This window comes from Lagenorhynchus albirostris, chromosome X (assembly GCF_949774975.1).
Source record: "Lagenorhynchus albirostris chromosome X, mLagAlb1.1, whole genome shotgun sequence".
NCBI lineage: Eukaryota > Metazoa > Chordata > Mammalia > Artiodactyla > Delphinidae > Lagenorhynchus > Lagenorhynchus albirostris.
In genome coordinates this window covers 63774363-63792194 of record NC_083116.1, presented here as the reverse complement: position 1 = coordinate 63792194, position 17832 = coordinate 63774363, and the positions used below count along the sequence as shown (strand labels likewise).

General features: G+C 37.0%; 1 protein-coding gene and 1 pseudogene across 1 annotated transcript in view; one reads left to right on the top strand and one right to left on the bottom strand.

The window, feature by feature from the left end:
• Positions 1-17832, bottom strand: part of BRWD3 (bromodomain and WD repeat domain containing 3) — a 120032-nt gene that overhangs the window by 50649 nt on the left and 51551 nt on the right. The window contains exons 13-18 of the mRNA XM_060138136.1: positions 14392-14496; positions 13206-13359; positions 9283-9417; positions 8121-8249; positions 6640-6865; positions 4438-4605 (exon numbers count right to left, since the gene is read on the bottom strand). Coding sequence (XP_059994119.1) covers positions 4438-4605; positions 6640-6865; positions 8121-8249; positions 9283-9417; positions 13206-13359; positions 14392-14496 — 917 coding nt within the window. The remainder of the gene's footprint in view (positions 1-4437; positions 4606-6639; positions 6866-8120; positions 8250-9282; positions 9418-13205; positions 13360-14391; positions 14497-17832) is intronic.
• LOC132513630 (protein lin-28 homolog A-like) lies at positions 950-1550 on the top strand (annotated as a pseudogene).

Here is a 17832-nt window from a genome sequence, read left to right as displayed (position 1 = left end):
CTGCCGATGCAGGGGACGAGGGTTCGTGCCCCGGTCTGGGAAGATCCCACATGCCGCAGGGCGGCTGGGCCCGTGAGCCATGGCCGCTGAGCCTGCGTGTCCGGAGCCTGTGCTCCGCAACGGGAGAGGCCACAATAGTGAGAGGCCCACGTACCACAAAAAAGAAAAAAAAAAAAGAAGAAGTTGTATCTGTATTCCCTAAGAAGAGGGCTTCTTGTCTTCCAGTGTATTTTTGTAAACTTGAGAGACAGATGATATGTTGCTTCCTTTTCAACAAAGGAGGGCAAATTATTTTGGTATTAATTTTTAAATTTAAAGTGGCTTTAATTTTGAAAACTTTTAGGTTGGTTCCCCTAGAAGGGGCTGGACTTATTGTAGCACCTTGCTTATTAGAACAAAAGTAAAGACTGCAAATACTTAACTGAGTTAACAGAAAACAGTATATTAAAATACACCATCTGTGGGCTTCCCTGGTGGCACAGTGGTTAGGAATCCGCCTGCCAATGCAGGGGATGCGTGTTCGAGCCCTGGTCCAGGAGGATCCCACATGCCACGGAGCAACTAAGCCTACAACTGCTGAGCCTGCGCTCTAGAGCCTGTGAACCACAGCTGCTGAGGCCACATGCCACAACTACTGAGGCCCGCACGCCTAGGCCCCGTGCTCCGGAACACAAGAAGCCACCGTAATGAGAAGCCCGCGCACTGCAATGAAGAGTAGCCCCAGCTCACTGCAACTAGAGAAAACCTGCACGTGGCAATGAAGACCCAGCACAGCCAAAAATAAATAAATGAAATAAATTTATAAAAACAAAATAGGGGCCCTCCCACCGCTATTGTGCTGGGGAAGATGTAGCAGCCTCTTCTCCGAGCCACCCCTTTGCCTCCGGACTTCTCTGGGGCCAGCAGCCGGCCGACCTGGGGCCCGGGGCCGCGGGCTCAGCCGACTACCATGGGCTCTGTGTCAAACCAGCAGTTTGCAGGTGGTGGCCGGAGGAGGCACAGGAGGACGCGGCCTGGGCGGCCGAGGAGCCGCAGCTGCTGCACGGAGTCGGCATCTGTAAGTGGTTCAACGTGCGCATGGGATTTGGCTTCCTGTCTATGACTGCCCGCGCTGGGGTCGCACTCGACCCCCCAGTGGATGTCTTTGTGCACCAGAGTAAGCTGCACATGGAGGGCTTCCGGAGCCTGAGGGAGGGTGAGGCCGTAGAGTTCACCTTTAAGAAGTCTGCCAAGGGCCTGGAATCTATCCGAGTCACCGGCCCTAGTGGGGTGTTCTGTATTGGGAGTGAGAGGCGGCCCAAAGGGAAGAACATGCAGAAACGCAGATCAAAGGGAGACAGGTGCTACAACTGTGGAGGTCTAGACCATCATGCCAAGGAATGCAAACTGCCACCCCAGCCCAAGAAGTGGCACTTCTGCCAGAGCATCAACCATATGGTAGCCTTGTGTCCACTGAAGGCCCAGCAAGCTCCCAGGGAAAGCCAGCCTACTTTCGGGAGGAGGAAGAAGAGATCCATAGCCCTGCCATGCTCCCAGAGGCCCAGAATTGAGCCACAGTGGGTGGGGGCTATCCGTTTGTGATCAGAAAGTTTTGAGGAACAGGCATCAATCGGCAGAGTGGAGAAAGTGGGGACAGGGTGGGTAGGGGGCAGCTGGCACTGCCATATATCTCAGGCCGGGGGCCAAAGTGTCACCCCCTCTTCCCTCTTGGTGGGGGGAAGGGGTGAGGCAAAGAAACTCCAATCATGGTCTATCCAAATGCATGTGAGGGCTTTGGGGGGTAACCCTTCCTGCATGCTTTATCTGAATCTCCACCCCCAGAATCTCCAGCTTTTGAAAGTGGCCTGGATAGGGAAGTTGTTTTACTCTTCAAGAAGGATATGGAATAATATTTCCCGTGCCAGAGTGAAAAGATTAAGCATGAGACCAGATTGATGGACCCAACCCACAAGCCACTACATTCTGTGGGAGGAAATATCTCAGGGGTAAGGCAGGGTTTTCCACATCTTGTCTGCTCACAACCTCCTCCTGGGAGAGAGTGCTGAGAGAACTGTCCCAAGCAGTGGGTTGTGATGATGGGCAAAAGGGGAGTTGAGGGAACAGCTGCAGACCTGCTGCTTCTAAGCTCACTCCCACCCCATTCTGGGCCAATACAATTTTATTTATTTGCTCCCTTGGATTACTGTACCTTGGGTCCCACTTTCTTCAGGATGCCAACTGCACTAGCTGTGTGCGAATGACGTATCTTGTGCATTTTAACTTTTTTTTCATAATATAAATATTCTGGTTTTGTATTTTTGTGTATTTTAATCTAAGGCCCTCATTCCTGCACTGTGTTCTCAGGTACGTGAGCAATCTCAGAGATAAGTCGGCAGCAGCTCCGGGTCTGCACAGCAGGAATACTTTTTGTTGCTCTATCACCAGAGAGAACAACTATTTGGAGCGTATAGCCTATTGAACTACCTCATTTTTGCCAATTAAAGCTGGCTTTTCTGCCACAGTGTCCTCTTGAAACCCCTCCATCTTCAATGTTTCATGGGAGACTAGGTTTTAACTGGGTTGCCCCATGGCTTGGTCTCCTTCTACTGAAAGATTAGAAATTGGTCTGAACAGAAAAAAGGTGGTACAGAGAGGTTAGGAGAGGCTGGGCCAGGTAAAAGGTGCAGAGAGAGGAAGCCAAGATTAGGCAGAGGTCATCTGTATGTGTGATAAAGGATTCCTGTTCCAGACCTCTAATCCCAGGGCATAGGACTCGTTTTACATACCAGGTCCATACTTCAGTGGATTAGGCTAGGCCTAACATACACAACAGGGTATATTGTATGTGTTTTTGTGAAAACTGTGAGTTGGTAAGGACAGGTTTTAAGAATGATGCCTCTGTACCCATCTTGAGCTGCCCAGGGATGGATATATGAAGCAAGGACAAGATCCTTAATCTTTAACAATTCTGGACTTTTCCTCCTTGGTTTAAAGAGAGACCATCAGTGATGGCTTCTTTGTGGTTCCCAGAGCCAGTGTCCTGCCCTGCTGCAGCAGTAATTAGTGTCATGGTAGCTAAAGGAGAAAAGGGGGTTTCGTTTACATGCTGTGAGATCACTGCAAACCTACCTCACTGTGTTGTAACGGGGCAAATGCAATAGAATGCATTGGGTGATGTGTGTCTGATCCCCTCTAGTTATTGTATTTGTCTGGACTTTGTAGGACTTCACAAGTAGCTGATTTGGTGATTGCTAGGTGGCCTAGTTTGTGTAAATATAATGTGTTGGTCTTCTCCATGTTCTTTTGGGGTTTTATTGTTTACAAACTTTTTATATTGAGAAAAATAGCCAAAGCATCTTTGACAAAAGGTCTGCACCAGCCAAAAAGATCTGAAACATAAACTTGGCGGCCCCTCTTCTTGAAGTGGGAGATCTTGAACTACACTTTCTTTTGTGTTCCCCTTCCCTGTTTCCTATTTCGAACAAGATCTTCTGTCCTAAAAACTGTATTCCTACCCCCTCTTCTTTCCCCCTTCGTGCCCTCCCCAAAAATAGTCCATACACCTATACGTTTAATTTGTGGGGTGTCTGTGATTAAATGATTTCTGCAAAAATCCTGAAGAAGCTAAGAACTCACCATCCATCCCTTGTTCTCAATCTCCTGAGTCATGACCATTCCTTGATTTGATTCATGCCAAACAGACTGCTGTCCTTGGATGGATTAAAACCTACTTTAATCTCTAATCCTGGGGTAGAGAGGAGCAACGAGGGGGCCTTCCATGTAGAAAGTGGTGTTGGGAGACCACAAAAGGAAAGATGAATGTATAGCCAAGTCACTCAGGAACTTTTATGCAGGTGCAAGAAACTTATGTCAAAGTGGCCACAAAATTGTTTAATAGGAAACGGACGAATGTAACTCCATGTTTACTGCTAGAAACCAAAACTTTGTGTGAAATCTTGAATTTATGGGGAGGGAGTGAGGGTAGAAAAGCATGTACCTGTTCTTCATCCCTTCCCCTCATTACTGAACTGCAGGAGACTGAGCCCCCTTGGGCTTTGGCGACCCCATCTGGGCAGTGTTTATTTGTTGGTTGATTTTGCTGTGCCAGGTACTTCCTTTCCCATTTGCTATCATTTTGTAACACACATGCTGACCCTTTCCCCTTCCCCTTCTTTTCCTTGGGAAAATACAATGAATAAAGACTTATTGGTACCAAAAAAAAAAACAAAAAAACAAAATAAAATAAAATACACCATCTGTATTCCTTAGGAGATGCTAAATCACTTTAGCCCCAAATGATAGAGTATGGCACTTTAGTGTATCATATCACAACTGTAAATTAACAAAAATGTTGCTTTTATTTAAAAACCTAAAATGTTCCTCACATGTAATTACTTGGTACAAGTAAAATAATTAAAGTACATTCATCATACCTTTTACAAATATACACATACTTACCACCATTAGAAGAATATGATCTATTAAGTGGAAAATGTGGAACATCTCCTTCATTAATTAGCCTCAGATCTTGTTCTCTTTGTAACTCCCTGATTATTCCATCAAGAATGCTCTCATCTTGGTCATTGGTTTGTTGCCCAATTACCTGTTCTACTACTTCACCATCACCTTAATTGGACCAAAGATATAAAGCCACAAAATTATTTACATTTCAGTGTACCATAAATATAATAAAATCAAGCTTAATCTATAAGTTTCTAGACAAATATTTTTAAAGGGATTAAAATGAAAATAAAATGTATAGCAAACAAAGTATTTTTTAAAGAACTTTTAAATATGTCAGCTTGTGTGTTTAACTTAACCAGTGTCCCCAAACTAGACATTATTATGAGAGCCTTCTCACCTTAAAGAAAAATTATTAAATTATTAACTTAAAAATTAATTTTCTCTATAGAATATTCCAAGCTAAAAGTTGGGAGTAGAGATTTGAGTAAGGTTTTAATAAGTTTAACTGAAAATACCAAAAATGCTTTGCATCTTTCGTGAGAATTTCCTTTCTGAGAGAAATCAATTATGGTCTTCCAAATATTGTCTCTTTTTTTTTTAATTTTTTTTTTAATTTTCTTTTGCGGTACGCGGGCCTCTCACTGTAGTGGCCTCTCCCGTTGCGGAGCACAGGCTCCGGATGAACAGGCCCGGCGGCCATGGCTCACGGGCCCAGCCACTCCGCGGCATGTGGGATCTTCCCGGACCGGGGCACGAACCCGTGTCCCCTGAACCGGCAGGCGGACTCTCAACCACTGCGCCACCAGGGAAGCCCCAAATATTGTCTCTTTTGATAATACCTCAGTATATGGATGAGTATAGAAATTATTTCTTATAATGAAATTCAATGATTACATCTGAATAAAAACTTATTTACTTCTATGATCTTTTTCTTTCTTAAATACATCTTAGACCTATTTTTCATCTTGTCCTCTAGTCAGATTAAATGGCATCTAGTAGAGTAGCCAAGTGATCAGGTCTTATTGGAAGTAAAATATGAATTACAGATTTTTTTATTCAAATGCTTTCAGTTTTACCTCCTATTAATATTCATGCTTTTCCCCCTTATTTAATAAATATGACATCAAAGAAGTAACTATTGGCACATGTGTAACACCATTTCATTGCTCTACAAATCTTTATGAGAGAGACAATAAAAAAGGATATGCAACATTTCATTCTAGAAAGGTCAAGTCTTAATTCCCTAGTAAGGATATAAAATTCCATTTGCAGGAGTTCCCTGGTGGCCTAGTGGTTAGGATTCAGTGCTTTCACTGTGGAGGCCTGGGTTCAATTCCTGGTCGGGGAAACGTCTCACATGCCGCATGGCACAGCCAAAATATATTAAAAAAAAAAAGGAAAAAAAATTCCATTTGCAAATAAATAACTCATTACCTCATACTTGGAAGAAAACCTACAAGTAACAAACTAAGGTATGAAGGCATTCTGGTGTGGGGGGTGGTGTGGAGGCAGCATACCTAAGGGAAATATGCCAACCAGAAGAGTTGCTTTAATAGAGAATATCTTATTTCAATGTCTTTTTCTGCTACGTTGCCATCATGCATCACACTCATCACTGCTTCAGTATCCTCCAAGGTTGAGTGTTATTTAAACACTCAGCATCCCCCACCCCAAAACTCAATAATTCTTTACATTTCAAACATGAGGATGGGTAAACAGCCACTACCCAGTTTGTAGTTCTTGAAATTTCCTCTTCTTCAGTCCATTAACTATGTACTGTCAAATTAGAATACTAATATTATGAGCAGTGGAATTTCACCAATTATAAAAGCTTGACACATTAAAGTTAGTACATTTAATCATCACTAGAAGCCAATACTACAAACAACAGGATCATACATATGTTCAGGGTTCTAAGAAAGCAGGTCAACACATTCTCTGTTTGAGTGTACTCTTGTTTGTCCTAGTCCATTTATCTGTGTCCAGGTGAGATAAACAGTGCAAAAGTACTCTGGTAAGATAAAAAGTTTTATGCAACTGAAAATTAATAAAGTATTAGGTAAAATATAGTATAACCTACTACATGGGGATATATTATATATATTAGAGTTTAGCATGGGCATATATTATAGAGAGAACAGGAGCAAGTATAACATTTTACAAAATGTTTTAAATTTAATTTTGTAGAGAACGTACCATTAGCCACATATCCCAGCTGTGGTATAAGCTGTTCATCTTTACAATTTTCCCGTCCTGGTACTAGCCTTTGGAATTTTGTGGGATGAGGATTTCCATCAACATCCACCAAGAATGGGGGAGGCATGAGATGAGGAGCTTGTTGGGTTTGTTCATCCAATACATAGTTGTTGGCATCACGGATAAGAGGTCGATAATCCGTATGGAAGAACATCTGATCTGGAATCTTTATGACAGATTTTTAGTATTTAATATGCACAGGAAATTTATAAATAAGCATTTATTTTCATTCCTAGAGCACATGTGTTTTTCAAATCAGATAATTTCTGCATTATCTTTATAGTCCTCTATAGTCATATGTTCCCTCTAAGTAGAAGTGAATCACCTAGATCATAATCCTATCTTTTCTCCACAAAACTCTACAATCTATATTACTTTCTGGCCCTCCAATATTGTATTTTTCCAATTAGGATAAGAAGAAGCAAAGCAACAACACAGTAGATAAAGTTAGTTACTTTTTAAGTTGCAAAAAAATACAAACTTTTATAACTATTTTTCTTGCTTATTTGTATTCAAATAAGAATAGATGGAGTATAATATAAATGGTGAGGCAGGTAAATATCAATTGCATGAAAGACACTCAAAGGTGATACAAGTATTGAGCTGAACTCAAAGATTCTAAGCTCTTTTCCAACTCCAAGATTCTATAATCTATCCTAAAGTCACAGCTACTAAAATATAAGAAACCAATTAAGTTAGCTTCCAAAGTATTTTAACAAGATCAATAATAGGTAAACTAGCCAAGCAAGAAAATAAGCATTCAGTCACCAGCTGTTTATTCCCAACTTAGGATAAGTAGAGGATGTAATCTGGTAAAATTGTTCTCTTATTACACCTAAAAGGCAGTACAGAGAATATGTTCTAAGCAAAAGGATTTCCTAATGAATTTTTTTAAATTTATTTTTAAATTTTATTTATTTATTTTTGGCTGCGTTGGGTCTTCATTGCTGTGTGCGGGCTTCTCATTGCGGTGGCTTCTCTCGTTGCAGAGCATGGGCTCTAGGTGCGCGGACTTCAGTAGTTGTGGCACGCAGGCTCAGTAGTTGTGGCTCATGGGCTCTAGAGCACAGGCTTCAGTAGTTGTGGTGCATGGGCATAGTTGCTCCGTGGCATGTGGGATCTTCCCAGACCAGGGTTCGAACCCATGTCCCCTGCATTGGCAGGCGGATTCTTAACCACTGCACCACCAGGGAAGTCCCTCCTAATGAATTTTTATATCTACATCATCCTATATCTTAATAGTAATTTGAACTGCCAAGCTTTATGTTCTGTCAGTGATGAAAAATTTTACCAAAAAAGGTGACTTTGTTATTTTATATCTATTGACACAGAGTGACCTTATTAACTGGAATACTTCAAATAAAATTTATGAATGATACAATAAAAAATTGCAATCTACAACAAAAATTAAATATATTAACCTTTTCATAGTATTTACTGCATCCAAATCCAAAAAGCAGCAAATGCCCATGAGAATCAGTGCAGGCAAAATGGTTTCCATCTGGTGAAAATTTACAGTCAAACACTGCACCATGGCCTTGACCTTCAATCTGAAATTTAAAAAAGTCACTTTAAGTCATCTTAAGAGGTAATTTTAAAATAATAAGTGGTCAATAGCTTCTGCTTGCTAATATCTTGGATTCTGTGATGCATCAACATGCCAATGTACTCTCTGACTTCTGTAGCCAGAACCCTACTGTAATAGTAAAGCTCTAAAAGAAATTAGGGAGAATTTCGCAACAAACATTACTAGCAATGTCATTTCTGAAGAAGAACTGCATGAATGAGTGAGGAGAATAAAAAAGACCTAAACACAACCAAATTGACAAAGGCACTATCTCAGCAAAGTCAAGATATTATCTTCATATTTAAATTGTAATGCAAGTTTTAAAAGAACCATCCTAAAATTAAAGTACACAAATCAATCTCACTGACACAAGGCAGAGGGTTATTATTAACACTCTGAATCTGTATAAAGCCTATAAAAGGGAGCTCAAAGGCCAACAATTTAGAAACGTTTAGTCAGAACTATTCTTCAGAAAGGAACACTAAATATGGTGAATATGAGTATTCCCATCACCACAGGAGGGTGTTCTACTGGACGAAGAGAATGGCTCACCATATTTTTCCATAGTTTGTATGAAATATATCTTAGAAGTATCCATATCTCCAATTCCATGTGTGCCAAACAGCTTTCTGATTACTAACTAAGCTATATGGGGCTTACCAGAGACAGATACAATACAGTTACTGTTGTGATTCATTAATTAGGATTATAGTTTAAACATTAACATTTTTTGTGATTTTGGTTAGTGTTAGCTCCAAATGCTTATTAAATTTGAGTTTCTAGAATTAAGAGCTTGGAACAAGAATTTGGAAGGTGCTAACACCACAATAACAGAGACACCCTGAAAGGCATAATTCTCAACTGGCCTTACTCTTGGGTCTTGAGTCATTCTCTAAGTTATTACATGGATTTAAACAGATGACAAGAGGTTCCTTGGCACTAAGTATACTTTAATTACCAAGTTGTCACATAAGAGAAGTCTGTTTTAATATCAACTAAGCATAGATTTACCTTACCATGTTAAAATAATTCCGAATTTTGGTCCCCCGGTCAAGGTCCCAAATAAAAATGTTCCCATCATGACCTGCCGAAAGTATGATCTTTTGATCAAATGGATGTGCTTCCAAAACAAATACTTCATCATCATGTCCCTGTGACAAAATCAATGTTAAAAATGAAAAGCAACACTGAGTATCTGGCTTATTTGGTTAAAAGATCTCGGGAGTATGCTATCAATCTGATTCAGATGAATTCATGTATGCAAATTTAACAGCATTTACTACATGCATTCTATAAGAAACAGTTTAGAGTTCCTTATATATTTAAATGCTGATTTCATAAAATATTCAATAGAGAGAAGACCTGAAAAGGTGTTTAAAATAAAGACAGTCAAAATCAGTTACAGTTCATTAACCAGGTCCCTGAAGTGGAATTCTTATTTCTAGGACTCTGCTATTAAAAGGTTACAAAATATGTGACAAACAGAATCTTTTATTAACACCCAATTCTAACATAGTGATAACAGACAAACCTTCATTATTCTTCATCCAGCACTCTCTATCACTGGTATTCATATTGTATCGTGGGAGGCCCCATGATATATTCAAACAAGCTATAGTTTGTCCTTTTTACCTTTATCTATTTTATAGTTGAAGGTTTCATCTAATATGCTATCTGAAAAATGGGTTTGCTGCTAAAAAAAAATAAGTTTGAAAACCAATGCTCATATGTTCCCCTGACAATAAATCAAGTAATATCAGTATCTCTATAGACCTAAGAACAGGAGTCTGCAAACTATAAACTTCAAGCCAAATCTAGCCCCGGGATGTTTCTGGACATACAGTCTGAGAGCTAAAAATGGTTTTTACATTTTTTAACAGGTTGTAAAAAATGAAAGAATATGCAACAGAGACCATATGTGGCCTGCAAAGCCTAAAATATTTACTATATGGCCTCTTAAAGAAAAAGTTTGCCAAAACCTGATTTAGATCATTGTTGATTTTCCTAAACTCCTGACTGGAGAGTACATCTTTAACAATAGGCTCAAAGTCTTAGAAAAACATGCAGGACATCCTGAAATTGGATTTTACTTAGGAACACGTCAGCATATTACACATCAGGGGCTTCTAGAAATGATCATATATTGTGAACCTAAAAAGTGCATTTTATCCCAAATCATTGTATACAAAAATAGAATATCCTACCATATTACCATTATGGACAAAAATATAAAAGTAACTTCAGAATGGCTCAAAATGAAAAGTGGAAGATGAGGAGGTAAAATCCATTACAATAAATATCATCACAAAACTTTTTCCCAATGACTACCAAAGATCTTATTTATTTATCATAACAAAATCTCTTGCTGAATATCCAATTTGATATAGTAAATACTTTCTCAGTTTCCTAACCAGTAAATAATAAAATTACACTGTTAAACTCAAATGATAGTAATACAACTACATTAGTGTACATTAGGAAAGAGAGGCTTTTAAATAGGGGGTTGCATTTTTGGCCAAAATGACATAGTCACTGGGTCATGGGAAACAAAACCTAGTCAGCTTCAGTAATGTCTTAAGATTTATCACCTGCCCTATTTTTATTTATCAAGCACACCTCTATTTCCACCACTACCACACAATCCAAATTATCATCATGGCCCATCCTACCACAGAATCCTACAGTGTACCCAGAGTCATTCTTATCTCATTCCAATCTATTCTGTCTACTCTATTGCTAGAATTACAGGGTATTTTTCAAAAGCAATAGCAAAGGCATGCTATTCCTTTGCTTTTAAACCTTTTCATGGTATCCTGTTGGTCTCAGGATAGATCCTGCAAGACCTTGTATGGCCTGGCCCCTGTCCATTTCTCCAGTCCTATGGGGTGACACTCTTTCTGCTCTCTGTGCTGTAGCCAAAAATTGGCTTTCTTTCTCCTCCTTTCTACCTCAAGACCTTTGTACATGCGTTTTCCTCTTCTTAGAGGGACCTTTCAACCTTCTCACATGTGTAATTTACCAAATATTTATTGACCACACTGAGACAGAAAATAAACAAACAAATAAACACAATAAGAAAATATCAGGTAGTGATAAACACTATGATGAAAATAAAGCAAGACAATGACTGGGAGGCTACTCTAGATTGTTTGATCAGGGAAGGCCTTGTCAAGGAGGTGACATCTAGGTTGAGAGCTACAAATCTTAACCCAAACTTCACTTCCTCAGGAAGCTTTTTCTGAACCTGCCAGACCAGGTTTGGTCATCCTATTAGAAACTTGCTTTGCACTTTTCTTTCTTAGCATTTATTTATTAAATGCTTGTTTCTTTTTTAAAAATTTATTTATAAGCTGTAAACTCCAGGAGGATGGGGACCCTTTAATTTAACATTTACTCCTAACTCAACAGTTGGCACAGTGGATACTCAGTAAGTATTTGCTGAATGGAAGAACTTTACGTCCTAGTTAAGACCCTGACATACAAATTGTTAACACATAAAACATAAATTCTATACCAAAACTAAGCAGATTTGACTGTTACAAGGACTAAAAATAGTCTGTTCTAAAATTTCTTCATTAAAATTCACTGGAAACAGATGACCCATGAGTCAGCCCATGGGAAGTGTACCACTAAAGAGAACTCTAAATTAAGATATTTATTAAGACAGAATTTTATAAAACCAATGGCTACATCATGGCCTTTGAAGCTGTGATTTTTAGAGATAAAGACCTGCAGCCACTGGCCACATGTGGCTACTAAGCGTCTGAAATGTGGCTAGTGCAAATTGAGATGTTCTATAATTGTAAAATATACACTAGATTTCAAAGATTTAGTATGAAAAAATGTGAACAATTTCATTAATGTCATATTAATTACATGTTCAAATGTTACTATTTTAGATATACTAGGTTAAATAAAATATATTAAAATTAATTTTACCTGTTACATTTTACTTTTTTATTGTGGCTACTAGGAAAATTAATATTATATACATGGCTCATATTATATTTTTATTGGACTGTGCTGACATAGACAAACATTTCCTAGTAAGTAATAAAGCAAACAGTATAGGTTTTTCCACACATATTAATAGAAACTTGTATCAGGGAACAGGGAGAGCCAGAATGAGATAAGTATTGATTTAACAGATAAAAGGAAGAATCTAAAACTCCCCTAACACAGTGTTAGGGTTTTACTTAGGAAGGAGGACTTGGGAGGTATATGAAAGATCAACTGCAAATCCTCCCAAAATTAAACTAATCTTTAGAAACCTCAGAGGTCTTAGAAAAGATTATCTCACATAGGCATCAAATAAGGATGATACTATGGCATACAACAAAGAAATGAGTCATGAGAATTGGTATCTAGTCCCTATCACTTACTACTGTGTAAACCATATGGCAGTCACTTGGCCCTTCTGAAAGTACTTATGAATCGATAATTGAAGCAGATAGGAAATAGGCTTTTAAGTAGAGTTCAACTATGACAAATTCCTTTTTTTAAAAGAAAGAAGGAAAGACACCATTTTCTCCTACTTCTTCCTCTTACCTCTACTTCTTGCATAAACTAATCCCCAAAGGTAGAATACAGGTTACCCTTGTTAAAATAAAGTCAGCTCTACCCTTAAAACATTAACAACAAAAAATCCCAACTCACGCTAAAAACAAAATAACTTACATACCCTTGACCACATATGATAACATAATGCGTAAATAAATATCAGACTTGGAAAGGATCTTAAGAAGTTTTCATACTTGCTTTTAGCAGCTACACCATGTGCCATCCCTATTTTGTTGATATGTCAACAGAGGTACCTTGAATAGTTAATTCTCCAAAGGACAGTAAGCCATAGAAAGTAAACTAGAACACTTAAATTTCCTGTCTTCTAGAATAATGCCCTTTTTGACCATTTTAATTATTCCAAAAATAGAGTACTTACGGATAAAGTATGAAGAAGTTGGCCTGTGATAGAATTCCATACTTTCAAAAGGAAATTGTTCACTGCAGTAATAACTGTGGTATCATAGCGATCCCAGGCCACCATAGTCACCTTAAGTTTAGTGACCTTGTCTTCTCCAGATGGCAAATTATTCCTAAACAAAATGATATCAGGTTCATAAATTTTGAACAAAGGTGCATCTAACAGAGCAAATTATGGCAAAAATCTCTCCAGGAGCATGCAACTTTTTAAATTAAAAACTCCTAAACTATACTTTTAACTATTAATGAAATAAAATAATAAGAGTAACACATAGGGTAATACCCATAAGCTTATTTTAGGGAGAAAAAACCCCACAAAATGACAAAAATTTTGTAGTTAGTTACATGAGAACGAGAACAAAAAAGTGAAATTAGAAAGGAATCTGCAGATACCTTGAAAAATAAAGTACAAGGTTAGATTGGCTACCAGAAAATATGAAGAAACCATATAATGGACATTTTATTCTTAAATATTCATTTTTGAAACTAAAAGGTCTTATAAAAAAGCAGTAAGAAATTCAGTAACTTTTGCTTTAATTGAATGACATTATCAGTAACTGACTATGACCACAAAGTTGGTTCTATATTGTTATTAATGGGAAGATAATTAATTTCCCGGTCATACCCTAAAGGAATTGCAGTATCCTAAAGAGGAATTATATATCTTCCAATGAACAGTGAAGATGATGAAACAGAATTCTGATTAATTGTATTTATAATGTCAAGTAGGAATGTTAGCAATATGAAACATAAAGGTATCCTCAGTAAGTCAGAGAAATATCTAAACATACGATGACATTTAATAGGGGCAATCCTCAAAGTAGAAAATAGTATAAATAGATATAAAAAATGACTCATACAAAATCAGGGCAGAGAATGATTATATGGGCATTAGTAAAGCACAGAGACCTTTGGATCACAAGAGACCAGAATTTTCAATGAGTCAGCTATGTTCCTATCATCCAATCTGTCCACTAACAGCAAAAGGCAATAGTGCTTAGAGACTATATACAGATGCAAACTTCACATCTACCAATTAACTCCAAATTAAAAAGATATTTATTTTCATAATTAAATAGAATTCAATAATGTAAAACATACTATACCATATGAGAACCACTAAAATATCTAACATCCAATCTTACCCAGTCATTTTAGTAGCCATATCTAGCACTATACTCTTCCACTCTTGTTGCTGATATTGCCAAATTCTTGCCGTTCCATCTCTACTTCCACTAACAAATCTTAAACTGCAAAGAAACAGTTAAAATATCCTTATTACCTCCCTCTAAAATGGAAATCACTATTTTTCTAATTATAAAAGTAATACATTCATCCTCATATACTTCTGCGGAGAATAAAAATGGTACACTTTGTAAAACAGTTTGGCAGTTCCTCAAAATGATAAACAGTACCATATGACTCAGCAATTCTACTCCCCCATAAATATACAAGAGCAATGAAAACATAAGTCCACACAAAAACTTGTACACGAATATTCATGACATTATTCATTATATGCCAAAAAGTGGTGACAACCCAAATGTCGATCAACTGATAAATGGATAAACAAATTGTTGTATATCCATACAATTGAATACTGGACAGCCACAAAAAGGACTCCAATTCTTATACATGCTCCAACATGGATGAATCTTGAAAACATTATGCTAAGTGGAAAAAGTCACAAAAGACCAAATATTGTATGAGTCCATTAATATGAAACATCCAGAATAGGCAAATCTATAAAAACAAAAAAGTGGATTAATGGTTGTTCAGAGCTGAGGGTGGAGGTGTAAAAAGATTGGGGATTGAAAGCTAAAGGGTATAATATGGGAATTCTTTTTAGGGTGATGACAATGTTCTAGGGATATGGATTAAGAGATACAAACTACTATGTATAAAACAGATAAGCAACAAGGATATAGTGTACAGCATGAAGAAATATAGCCATTATTTTGTAATAACCTTAAATGGAGTATAATCTATAAAAATATTGAATCACTATGTTGTACACCTGAAACTAATACAGTATTATAAATTAAATATACTTCAATTAAAAAATAATAAAATAAAATTGATCGTAGTGAAGGTTGCACAACCCTGTGAATATACTAAAAACATTGAATTTTATGTGGAATATATCTCAATAAAACTGTTATAAAAATACATTCATTAACCTATAAATCTATCACTGTTCATAATTTAGTTTCCATTCTTTCAGACTTTATTAAAGACATATATATATACTTAGATATTCCCCCTATGGAAAATAGAATTACACTACATATAATGTTTTATAATGTTTTTCTTTAAGTGTACAGTTTGACCCCTGAACAATGTAGGGATTAGAGGCACCGACCCCCACACTGCCACACAATCAAAACTTTGCGTGTATATTTTGACTCCCCCAAAGTTAAATACTATTAGCCTACTGTTGACCAGAATTACCAATAACATAAACACTTGACTAACACTTATTTTGTGTGTTATATGTGTATCTACATATATTTTATACAATCATGACATACCTTTCTCTTAATTTTTTTGATATTTCTAAGCTACATGGTTTGTCTGAGTTTTTTCAAATTGTCACAAATCTCCAAAACTTTCTCTAATGTATTTTTTGAAAAACAATCTGCATAAGTGGACCTGCACAGTTCAAACCTATGCTTTTCAAGGGTCAACTGTATTTTGTAGATATATTTCTATGTTTACAAATATAAAAATTACCATCACTTTCAATAAATGTTCAACAATACGGATGTATCAAAATTTATTTAATCAACCTCCTAATGATGAATATTTTTACTGTTTCCAGTCTTTGCCATTATAAATAATGTTGTGATGAATATCTCTATACACATCTTTGTAAAACCTTATATATATATCTTTGCTGAGTCAAAGGGTAGGCACATTTTTTTTTTAAAGAAAGAAAAGCTTTATTCTGTCTCAACTTCAGGTTTGGCCACAGAGGCACACACTGGGAGCTGTCAAATCAATGACATTTTCCTAGTATAACAGTATAAAGGACTCTTTCATGAAGAATTTATACTCTCTTCCTGAATCTTTTCTCCCTTATATTCCCCCTTCAGGGTAGGCACATTTTGAAAGCTTTTGACATACTGCCAAATTATTTCCCTGAAAAGTTTTTTTAAAAACAATTTACAGTATCATCAAGGCTGTGGGGGAGTGTCTATTTTCCCTAAACCCTTGTCAATATCGGGTGTTATCATTCTTCAATATCTTGTCATTCTGAAAGAAAAAAATTGTTACTGTTATTCTAAATTGTATTTCTCTGATTATTAGTAAAATTGGACATCTTTTGATGTATTTACTGGCCACATAACTAATTAAGATAAAATAATGCTTCTCATTTAAGGAAAAAGGCAAAGAATTAAAAAATTCATATACTCCTAGAATGAAAGAATAGTAGCTGTACAAACCTTCCAGTGTATAGCTCAGTAGGGTGCAATAAACCAACTTAAAAATTATTTTAAGGATTTTTCATTCCTAATAAAAACATCACTCTTTGTGGACCATCATTATTTACTCTCGCATTTAACAAAGATGAACACATTCATCATAGTAATCACCCAGTGTTTGAAAAATATTTAATAATAAAACATGGTCACCCATATAAAGTCTTTATAGACAGATAAGGATACAAATTTATGCTAAGTGGTTGAATTTTTAAATCTATTCTAGGTCAATTTCTAGGCCAGGGCAGAAGATTATCACCTTCTGGGGACCAGACATTTGAGAGGGTACATGAATACCTGTATATAATTTCTGAGTTTACAGACATAGGAAATTGTGTATCATATGAGTAGTAAAGACAGTAAGCGATACAGATGCTCAAAGGAAGAAAAGACAGCTAAAATCTCAAGCAGTCAGGAAAGGCTTCAGGTAGGGTATGAACCTTAAAAGGAAGATAGAACTTAGAGAAGAAAAAGAGACAGGAGGGAGAAGGAAAATAAAAAGGAAGGAGAGCAGAAGGGAGAGGGAGGACATAGGTGGGATAGAAAGGAGTGAAAGGAAGTAGGGTATGATTATTTCTGGTGTGAGGTAAAGTATAAGTGAAAGAATGGATAACAGAATGTATATGGGATGTAATAATAATGATGACTAAATCAATTGGGCTGGATCTAAGTATTTAAATGGGTAATAGTAGATAAGAAAAGAATGTAGGTCTAAGTCAAGTTGAAGAGAATTCTGAATGCCAGGCTAAAACATTTGAGTTCTATAAACAAAGAGAAAACACTAAAGATTTCTGAACAGGGCAATGTTCATCTGACAGAGATGGACAAGATACATTTAGAAGGGAAAAGAAAACTGAAGGTAATGGGTCAAATAATGGAATTCTTGACTAAGATGGGTGATAACAGAAATGGAAAAAGGAAAATCACTAATAAAGGAAGAACTGATAGACTATGGCTACTACTTAGATGGGAGCTTAGAAGAGCTGGGGTAAGCATGTCATCAAAGACAGACAAGGGCTTTCAGCCTAAGTGACTGGACAGAAAAAAAAATGTAGTAGAAGTAGTGTTTTCTGAAGAAATACAGGTAAAATATGTGAAACATCT